The sequence below is a fragment of the Lactuca saligna genome, chromosome 3, assembly GCF_052625555.1.
Source record: "Lactuca saligna cultivar CGN05327 chromosome 3, ASM5262555v1, whole genome shotgun sequence".
NCBI classification, from domain to species: Eukaryota; Viridiplantae; Streptophyta; class Magnoliopsida; order Asterales; family Asteraceae; genus Lactuca; species Lactuca saligna.
Window position 1 is genome coordinate 23,369,367 of NC_136419.1, and position 11,949 is coordinate 23,381,315.

Here is an 11,949-nt window from a genome sequence, read left to right on the forward strand (position 1 = left end):
TATTTACCTTTCTTCTCCATACATCACATTTCCTTATATGTTTGTTCCTAAGGCCTTTTCCTAATGATCATCGCCTACATCGCATAGACAGTACTGATTCGGGGATTACTCCCTCAATACGTGTCCAATAAGGGTTAAGGTATATCGCATTAATATGTAGTTACAACATCGCCTTAACTCGTAATTGATAGTAAGGGTTAGAGTATCATGGCATGAATACGTAGTTACAACATCGACTGAACTCGTAACTCATAGTAAGGGTTAGAGTATCATCTCATGAATACGAAGTTACAACATCGTCTGAACTCGTAATTCATCACCTAAAGGTTATGAGCATGCTGGTGTTTCTACATGACTGTCTGGAATAGTCTATGGTCGCCATCTATACTCTGGTAGATGACTACATCGCCATATCACCGGTCAAGGTTATGGTATCTCCTCTCATCTCACATCACCTATTTATCATCACCTATCTATCATCATGTAATTAACATCACATTTCTATCATCACCTATCTCTCATCACTTAATTATCATCACCTTTCTATCGTCACCTATCTCTCATCACTTAATTATCATCACATTTCTATCATCACCTATCTCTCATCACCCGTTATCGAATATATATTTATAAGTATAAAAATGCGTATACAGTTTAAATCACGTAAACATGTATAAAACGCTCATCCATCATAGATATCAAGAACACTTATAATATGCACACATAACATGTAATTTATATTATATACTTCATATCTATGCGTAAGATGAAAGTAACTATGCACTCACTTGATAAGGTGCTGATTTGGACAACGCTTCGCTTCTTAAAATAATCTCCTTTGATGAAACGACGATTTTGCTAAAAACCGGGTTTTGTGTGGGCATAGTTTCTAACCAAAAAACTCTTTTTCTCGGAGCCTTCGGGCACTCCGGGCTTTCTTCTAGTTCTAGGGAGGTTTCCTAAGCTTCGTGGTGGTTTAGGGTGGCTAGAGAGAGAGAGAGAGAGAGAGAGAGAGAGAGGTGTAAGTAATGAAATGATCGAATTTGCTATTTATATGCTGATTTTGGTTCTCTCATGTCATGAGCCTCACATGCTCACGTTGTGAGCTTCCATGAGTCACCCCATAGCCTTCCCAGGTGTTTTCTAGCCTTGATTAGTGTCCGTTTGACTCCTCACATCGCGAGAAATCATGCTAGTGTAGTGAGCCTTAAACGTAGACTTGCCATCTATATTCTAGCCTTGAAAAGTGGCTTTTCAACTCCTCACGTTATGAGAAATCATGCTCACATCGTGAGTCCATTCAGATTAGGGTTTCTGACACGTCTCATGCTCTCAGACAACTGTATCTTTGGAAGGTCATAACTTTTGCATACGAGCTCTGTTTTTGATGTTCTTTATATCTAAGAGTAGGTGGAGATGTACTATACAACTTTCATTTAGACCCCTAAGGCTAAAAAGCAATTTATCGTAAACTCACTTTTTACAATTCCTGGTGTGGTGCCGGTTTTGTCGTGAAACTTCGACAGGTCATATGTTCTTCGTTATAAATCGGATTTCAACATTCTTTATATGTACGAAAACCTTGTGACATATACTACAACTTAGTTAAGATTATTTATTCTAAATAATACTCTATTAAAAGTCATTTTGACGCTTATCGTCTCTATATCGACTAATCCTAAATTTGTGGGTGTTACATTAGAGCCTTTGGGAAAGAGAGATTTAGACCCATTTGGGTGTGGGTAATGTAATTTAATTAGATGAACCAGGAGTTCGGTTTGTGTTTTGAAGCTAATGGGTATATCAGTAAAGTGTTAGTTCAAGATTTTGTTGTATTTTGGACTTTAGTTCAGGAAGTTTTAAGGCAAGGATAGTTGATAGAAGTGCAACACAAAATTTCTCCGCCTATTCTTTCTAGTCGAGCCTCTCGGTCTGTCATTATACCCTGAGAGGTAGAAAGAATTACAATCCCCATCCCACCTTGTTGTTACCTTTCCGTGGATATAAGTATTGTCAAAACAGACTTAGAACAAAGAAGATATGGCATTTGAAAGTTTGAAGGATTAATGGATTTCCTGGTACGCGGGGAGTACTTGGGAAGCACGCAGGGCGTACTAGGCAAAGGAGTTGTGGGTGCTCCTTGGACTACACTAGGCGTACCAAAGTTACGCATGAAGTACTCTAATCAGACCCAAACCCTAATTTAGGGTCTTGGACCCTATTTAAGCTCCTTAACTCAACACCAAATCGTATGGTTATAGTTTTAGGTACTTCCAGTTTGAAAGGGAATGACACAACATGATCGCTGCACATCTACCCATGTTTCCGCATTGTGATGATTTTGGGATTGTACTCTGATGACTGTTTTATTAAGAAATACTTTTAAATGTTTGAACAAAAGATACTTGGTGTTTTAAGTGTATTAAAATGATTTTTTACCTTATAATTTTTGGGACATTACACGGACCCACTCCCGTCACTACAACCAGGCAACCACCAGCCACTGTCGTCACCATCACCACCACCCACCAATTATTGCAACACTACCACCCACCTATTCCAGCACCACCACCACCCATTAGGTGATGTTAGAAATTTGGGTATAGAAAGGCTTGGAATTTCTAAGAATCGTGTTAAATACTTTCAAATTAAAGTATTTTGGTGGTACTCCCAATCTTTAATTAGATAAGACTCAGAAAATTAAGAAAACATAAGAGAGAATGTTCAAGATGTTATAAAGAAGAAGTGCACCAACCACAAATTTTGAATATGATCATATAAAGAGAAAAACTTCATGTCTTAAAACTGCCACATGACAGTTTTATGTCCTAAAACTGTCCAAAACGTCATAAACCAACTTAAACCCCGCCAGGGGCTGCTGCCCCTGGGACCCCGCTCTCAGGGGCGCTGCCCCCGGACCCCCGTCGGTTTAGGGGCTTTGCCCTTAAATAGCAGTACCTTTTAACAAAGACAAAATTAAACAAATGTGAACTCCGCACCATACCGATTTGTTCAATAATTGTTAAAAGTAACATTGATCAACAAATTAATCCCATTACAAGTAAATAACATTTGTGATATAAAATCATCAACAGGTGACACTCTATTTACCTCTAACAACCACCATGTTCACCTCCGACAATAACCATCATTCACTTATTGTAACCACAATCGATCACCACTTGGATTAAATCAAAATCAAACCAAAACCAAGATTAAAACCTAGAAATCAAAACCAAACGATAGTCAAAAACCGAAATCCTTACTCATGACATAAATTGAAATAAAAACCAAATCCTGAAATCATAACCTAGAACGTAAACCTAACCTGAAATCGATGGTGAAATCCCAAAAATCAAATCGAAAAACAAATGGAGATAAATGTTGTTGTATTTGAAATCCATGATGTCATTGGATTGAACACAATGGGATTAATCCCAAAATACAAGCTCACCTAATATCCCATAAATAAAATTTCATTTTTCCAGATGATGCAATCAACGACAAACGTTTTTTCTAGATGAAATCGATGAGGTCAATGGAACAAGAAGAAATGGGGTTAGATGGGAACCTGTGAAGGCAGAGAAAAACAACGGATTCGTAGGTTTCCGAAGGCTTTACAGGTGCAAGTTTCCTAAGGCGTTAGGGTTACAGGTTTCCAACGTCTTTACAATTGTAGATTTCTAAAGGTGTTAGGATTGCAATCTTCCGAAGGTGGTGTTCACATGTTGGTTGATGTCAGACGCGAATTTCGAGAGGAGACGGCTCCGGTGGAGAGTTGAGATGAAGATCGTTGTTTTAAGGTGGAGTTCGTAGGGAGAGAGGTATGGCTTGAAGCCTTAAATTAAGATCGATCGATAACTTCAAGTTTTAGAGGGGAAGGGGTAGACTGGGGATTTGGAGTGAGAGTGGTAGGGATGTGTGGGACCCAACTTTTTTAATAATTACTAAAATACTTTTATTAAATAATCTTTAATATTTTTTAAATATAAATAAAATATGGTAAGTGTATAATAGTCTTTTTATGTTTAGTAGGGAAGAAAATCTTAACAAAAAGAAACTATAAGGATGGTCCAAATGCCAAAATAAAAGTTAGAAACCAAACACGTAATTTTAACTAAACCACAAGGAGATTTTAGTAATTTGTTCAAAAGAGAATAAAAGATGAAAATTAATTAAAGAGACAAAATGGAAAAAGAGTGATGATAAAAGCAAGGATAAGTGTAATACCTTAATTTCCACCAACAAGTACACTAAATTTGTGTTTCGTTATACTAGCACCGGTTTACAAATTTTGTCTACTTTTTCAAAGTTGGCGAAGTGAAGTAATTACATCAAAGTATGTCACTATGAATTTCAAATACAACATTATGATATATGTGAGTATAATTTAATCCTAAGTGATTACCTTTTATATAAAAGATTTAAATTTCATGATGTTGTTAGCTGCGAAATGTGTTGGTCATTTTGTAGATAATTATATAGGCACATATAGGGCTGTAAACGAATTGAACGTTTGGCGAACCATTCGTGAACTGTTCGGCGGGAAGTTCGTTTATGTAAATAAACGAACATGAACAAAAATTATCGTTCGTTTAGTTAAATGAACGAACATGAACAATGGTCTCGTTCGTTCATTTATGTTCGTGAACGTTCGTTTATAATGTTTGTTTACGTTCGTTTATGTTTATTTATATTCGTCTATATTCAATTATTTTTTATTATATTGCTATATTATATGTTCGTTTATGTTCATATATTTTTAATTGTGTTTTTTTTCTTTGTTCGTTTATGTTTGTTCGTTTATGTTCGTTTAGGATGTTCACAAACATAAATGAACGAACATGAACAAAGTAATTTGTTAAACGAACGAACATGAACAAGAAAATCTCGTTCGTTTATCCGTTCGTGTTCGTTTGTTGTTCGGCTAACTTAAACGAACGAACATGAACAAGACCTTGTTCGTATTCGTTTTGTTTGTTTACAGCCCTAGGCACATATATTATATATATTGTAACATGAGAAACATAATAAAGGAAAAAAAAAAAAGGTCCATCAGATCCACACAAGAAGTGCTAGGCCACATGCATGGAAGGTTGCATTGATCAACAAGAAACAATGGACATGACTTGGCCGTAAGATTGGTAAAAACCTCAAAAATTTAACCAAAGTGCGAAGTTTCCTTGGATTTGTGGGGTATTACCAGTCATTTTATACAATATTCCATCCATCCCAAAATTATTGTCCTCGTTTGACTTTTTAAGTATATTTTGTTCAACTTTGACTTTAACTAATTTACTTTTTGTTATATAATTTTTATGCAAAATATATGAATGGATTGTGTTTCAAATGTATTTTCATTGTTATAGGTTTCATAAAAAACTATATAACACAAAAAAAATTATTTATAGTCAAAGTTGATATGGAAACACTTTAAAAATCAAAGTTGATATGGAAATACTTCAAAAATTATTTATGGTCAAAGTTGATATGGATTGTCTTCAAAAGCCACTTTGTTAACAAAATTGATACAAAATTCCAAAAAATTTAAGAGGAAAAGAAAGTCTAAATAAAACCTTGTAAAGATCTAAACTTTATTATGTGAAGTACCTATATTAGCTTTACCCGAAGGAGAGGAAGATTTTGTTGTTTATAGCAACGTACGCTCAAAGCTTTAAATGGTATCAGGGGTACCTTGACAACAAAAAACCTCAAACAACAAGAAACCTCAAGTTTTACGAACTATAGAGAGGCCATAACGTTTTTCAAAGATGTGACTTGAGACTGTAATTATATATATATATATATATATATATATATATATATATATATATATATATATATATATATATATATATATATATATATAGAGAGAGAGAGAGAGAGAGAGAGAGAGAGAGAGAGAGACTTATATCAAACATATCAAGTTTTAGAAATATTACATATAACTTCATGTTAGAAATAGGGGATGAATAGATTGTTTGGATTCTCTAAAAATTGTGATTCACTATCAAATTCAAGTATTTCGATAATACAAATCAAACATTCAATTGGATAAAATTCAGAGATTACGAAATCAAAAAATATATGTGAAATGTTGTTGAAGTGTACCAGACTAATGACAAAAAACGACTATATGATTCCTTTCTGAAAACTATTACCAGACAGTTGCTCGACCCTAGCCAGGGGCTTTGCCCCTTTGACCCGACTCCCAGGGGCATTGCCCTCGGACCTCCGTTCGTTCATGGGTTTTGCCTATAAATAACAGTGTACTTTGAATCTTGAATGAATATACAAGTGTGCATTCCGCACCATTATAACCTGTTCAATGCTTATCAAGATCACTTTTGATCAATACATTTAATCTTTATTACGCTTAAATAATATTGATGATATCAAATCACCAACATTAAATACAAATAATTTGATCATCAACATTGAATTATACAAAATAATTTCATTGAGGGTGAACAACATTGGTCTTGTATACAAATAATTTGACCATCAACAAAAAGAATTTCATTGTGCTGCTTCCAATGTTTTGGAACAGTATTCAGTTATACATTTATACATGTCTGGAGATACTGTAACATGATTTAAACAAGGTTTATTATTGCTGTAATTAATTTTCTATTTAGCTAGCCATTCGATCATTTTCACCATCACAAAAACAGATCACGACAGTCAAGATCACTCTGGATTTATAATGTACCTGGAAGCCTCAAATTTAGTACATTTATTAATGACAAATTGTTAAAAATGTAAATTACATCAATCAGAAGTAACAAATAAAAAATGTGAAAATTACTCTATAAGATTTCCTGCAAATTAATCATATATAATAGACTAACAAATTGTTAAAAATGCATTGTTTAAGACCCTATTTTATTTAACTAAATAATATGTGTAACTAAGCTTTATGTGCCTTCAAAGCTGTAATACTATAACAAAAAGAGAGGAGATAACTAATTAGCTATAAATGTTTTGCAACTATCAACAAAAAGTGTTGAAAACAATTTCTGTTATTTGTTGTTGACACATCTTATAATAATTCATTGGATATACTATATTTATAGCATATATATACTCGGAATTTTAAACATAGAATTTTGAACATTTCATGCATTTTAATAACCTTTCCCTTATGTCATAATAAGAAAACGTAGTAAAGAAGCTCTTGACGACCTTCTAGGAGGGAAATTATATCAAAACAAGCGATCTAGGCCACTATACTAATCTTTTCTTGATTATTTAAGAGGGGATTTTATGTTACAAAACAACGAAATAAGAAATTAACCCAAAGGAATCCTTAGTATACATGCAATGTTTGAATTATGTACAAATGATTATTTTCTTACAAGTTTTCCTACACATGCATGGAGAGTGCAAAATATCATTTTATATATTTACTGCGACAAGTTATCAACCACCACTTAAAATTTTATTGCGATTTAAAACTCAGATTTATGAATTCAAAAGGGAAATCAGATACTTAATTTTTATTTATTTATGCTGAAATAACTTCAAACTGTTTAAAAATTAGGGTTGTCGACGACTAGGGTTTTATTCGACTTTTCGGAGAAGAGTATATCTTAAGAACAAGAGTAGGTGAGAGCTTCCTAGAACTGCCCTCCTTCTCTACCTTCTTTCTTCTTATAGTTGTAAGTTACAAGTTTTACATTCAAAAATTGTAGGCAAGAAAACTTCCAAACTCCACACCAAACTTTATCTCTGAGTCAATTAACATTGTACACTCCCTTTTCTTTTCATTCCTTTTGATCAAAATCATGGTATAGTTAGAACCCACTGAATGAGAGTAAGGGTAGATAATTAGTTTTAGATAATATTTTAAGAGAGGTAGTAAATATGGAAGGAGAAGTAAACAAGGAGGCTGACAAACTTCCTCCAGGATTTAGGTTTCATCCTACTGATGAAGAACTCATCACTTCTTATCTTGTAAACAAGATATCCGATTCAAGTTTTACTGGAAGGGCAATTACTGATGTTGATCTTAATAAATGTGAGCCTTGGGATCTTCCTGGTATGTGCTCTTTCTCTCTCTCTCCAATGATCTATTGTCTTTTTTTTTTTTTTTTTTCAAGAATAGTGGGTTAATATATGCTTGGGATACAACCAAGATCTCATTGTAGTAACTCTCCAACTGGGCTAGCCCCAATAATATGTTGTCTATGCATTTAAATATATAACTAAAATAGGTAATTTATTTGGAACTTGAATCGGATATAGTGCAGATTTAGCTAGTGATGTGAAGATTATGGCTTTTACATGGCTCAAAATTAGATCTAGAAAAGGTGCTTTACATAATTGGAATGATTGGTGTATTTTTCCGTACCGAAATGTCAAAAGAATCTTGTAATTACGCTATAATATAGTTCTTGTTGTTCAAAAAAAAAAAATCTAAATCTTAGGGTTTTATATTCTGTAGGTGTATATTTTTCGCATAACTAATTATTTAGCAGTTGGTTACTGGCGTTATTATGATTTATCCAAGTGATATATTGTTCGTATCTTTGATTTGTCACTAGTTTGGTTTTCGTTTAATTTTGTTTTTGTTATTATTCTTATTCTGCTTTTGTTTTCTATCACCATTATCATCAACAAGTAACATCTTAGAGCAAAAGTGGCAAAAAGTGAACTGTTTTTACCTAGGGATATGCTAAAGCCTAAATGTCTAACACATGTTAGATTTGAGCCAATCATCATCATATTAGAACGAAAATAAAATGAAATAGAAAAATGGAACACGGATGGTGTACAAGATTTAATCAAACAGATTATTAATTGTTGATATTATCATATTGATAATATTATTGGGATTTATCGTATACTATTATTTATTTTATTCTGTTACGTGGGATTACGAATAACCATGATGAGAATCATTCGAATCATATTTTAAAGATAGCAAAATGACCATAAGTTGCATATTAAACTAATAAGAATTGGCAGGAAAAATATGATTCTCATAGAAGATTACAATAAAAGTTAATGTTTTGTATGAAAGTCATTTCCTTATAGTAATGGTTAATCACACCATCATTTTTCTCAACAAACTATAAGAATTGTGTACTTAATTATGCTTGATAGTCTACTCGCACACACAAACAGCATATACATTAATTGTGTAATTAATAATTCAAAGAAAAGAACTTCAACTTACAACATCTCACCATTCCGATTTCCAAATGTTTCTAGATTAACAAAAGTTACTAGTGCACCCTCCAAATTAAAGAACTGATGGTTTTTCCAGACACACAAATACAGCGAGAAGCAATTAACATTGTGGGATTAATTTTGAAACAGGGAAGGCGAAAATGGGAGAGAAAGAGTGGTATTTCTTCAGCCTACGAGATAGGAAATACCCAACAGGAGTGAGAACAAATAGAGCCACCAACACTGGGTATTGGAAGACGACTGGCAAGGACAAGGAGATCTTCAATAGCAATACATCCGATCTTGTTGGTATGAAGAAGACTCTGGTATTTTATAGAGGGAGAGCTCCTCGTGGTGAGAAAACCAATTGGGTCATGCATGAATATCGTGTTCATGCCAAATCTGCGTTTCGAACTTCCAAGGTATATATATACATATGATCTAGGGTTGCATTTATTTTTGATGAGACCGATATCAAGCTCCTTTAAAAATCGTTTATACATGATATATATATCTCGAATATATTTATTTATTCACAAAATAAGTTTTCAAGTATTTGAAACTAAAATTGATAGAAATTTGTTAGGGGTGTTAATTTATGACACAACACGACAAAAATACACGAAACGAAACGAAATCGGAGTGAAATCAAAAATCGAATTCGTGTTCGACAAGATTAAAAAACACGATTTCGTGTCGTGTCGTGTTCGTGTTCATTAATTAACACAAAATTGACACGATTAAGCATGTGTTGTCGGGTTTTTCGTGTTTGTCGTTTTTATCATGTTATGTATCTTTAAGTATATATAAATGAAATACACTAATAGTTATGTAACATTATCTTTGTCGTGTCGTGTCATGTTGTCGTGTTTTAATTTGTTCGTTTTCGTGTTAATAAAAAAAAAAAACAAAACATCGTGTCATACCGTGTCGTGTTCGTGTTATATAAAACCTTGTGGTGTCGTGTCGTGTCAGACAAAAACACAACACGACTGCCCGATTTGATGACCCTAAAAATTGTATTTTGAAATTTTTTGTTACCAATACATGAACTTAATTAAATCTATATGCAAACAAAGGCAACAAGATATATTTAAGTCATTGTAGAATTTGCTACTTAAAGAAAATGTGTTTGAAGCAACATACGATATGCTATTCTAAAAATTTCTGGTTTTTGCGGCTTAATTGCATATGCAGGATGAGTGGGTTGTATGCCGGGTTTTCCAAAAGACTGCTGGTGGCAAGAAATATCCCTCGTCTAGTCATTCAAGAGGCATGATCAATCCATACAACCATGAGATTGGCACAGCTTCAGGGATTCATCTGCCTCCCCAGATCATGTCGACAGATCCAAACTATCAGTTCCCAGTTGGATTAGGAAGAACTTACATGAGCAATGCTGATCTCGCCGAGTTTTCTAGGGTTTATAGAGGTAGCAACAATATGCCTCTCCACCAAACCCAGATGAACTATCCCGACGGAGGTGGAGCTGAATGCTTTACTATTTCCGGGCTGAATCTAAACCTAAGAGGATCAACTTCAACACAGATGAGGGCCATGGGACAACAACAACAACCATCTGCAGCAACATCATCCCTACCACCACAACTGCAAGAGGATGTTACCTCTGCAATGCTTATAAATAGTGGTGGACTTGGCAATGAACAAGCCATGGGTTATGTTGGGGAAATGAGTAGCAACTCAAATGGACTTGGCAACAATAGGTTCATGACGATGGATCAGTGTGCTGATCTTGAAAATTATTGGACTCCCTTTTGAGTATTGCTAGTGCCTAGAGACGGAGGATCCTACTCTCAGAATTTCTGCTCTTTTATAGACGAGAGTATCATTCTTCAAAGGCTAGTTAAAAGGGGATATGAAGACCCTGTTTAACACATGGGTTCAATTCTTCAACTTTTACTGGCCTCCCTATTCAATGAGATAGGGTAAGCTATCTTATGTTAGTTTCGGTTAGTTAATGGTGTTTCTGAGTTTCTTATACAATCTGTTAGAGCTCTATAAAATATTATCAATAGACCATCACATAAATACGTTTGTGGGGAGATCCACATATAAATATATGCATGGATAACTACCTCCCAAACCCTTGTTCATCTACAGCAATTGTGAAATATAATTTTGTGTTATATATCCTTGTTCATCTATTATGCTGACGGTTTTATATATCTTAATTAACAACCTCCAATTGTGAAGCTCAACAAAAACGGTTTGACCTTTGATAAGTCAAACATTAAAAAGAAAGCATTCAATTCCAAATTTGCGTTAGCTAAGCTTAAAGTGTGTTTCTTTTTAATTTAATCTTTTTTTAATGAACTTAATATTAAAAACACTCTCCATCTCGTCAACCAGACATGCCTTACCTTTTAGTTAATTTTAAGACTAATTTTTATTGAATGAATGTAAATAGGTTTATAATTACATGATCATCTCTAATGCATTGAATTCATATGAGTTGAATGGATTGACACATGTACATTCCACTTCTTATACAAATTTATTTATTAAATTTTACACTCCATTAAATTCTATACAATTTAATGGAGTGCCGTATTATTTATCATTCTTTTTACTTATTGCTATTTTTTAAATAATTAATTAGCATGAAATTAAAAATTAAAAACTACAGTTAAAGTTAACATTAATTAAAAATTAAAATTTTGAAATAAAAGATTATATATATATATATATATATATATATATATATATATATATATATATATATATATATATATATCTTTGTGTGTGTAAGGAGAA

The 11,949-nt window shown here is 33.4% G+C and overlaps 1 protein-coding gene across 1 annotated transcript; it reads left to right on the forward strand.

The window, feature by feature from the left end:
* Nucleotides 1-7,623: 7,623 nt before the first annotated feature.
* Nucleotides 7,624-11,323, forward strand: NAC038 (NAC domain containing protein 38). The gene is made up of 3 exons (XM_078983280.1): nt 7,624-8,041; nt 9,325-9,596; nt 10,372-11,323. Exons 1-3 carry the CDS (start codon nt 7,867-7,869, stop codon nt 10,951-10,953), a joined length of 1,029 nt encoding a protein of 342 aa, XP_078839406.1. The 5' UTR covers nt 7,624-7,866; the 3' UTR covers nt 10,954-11,323.
* Nucleotides 11,324-11,949: the final 626 nt, after the last annotated feature.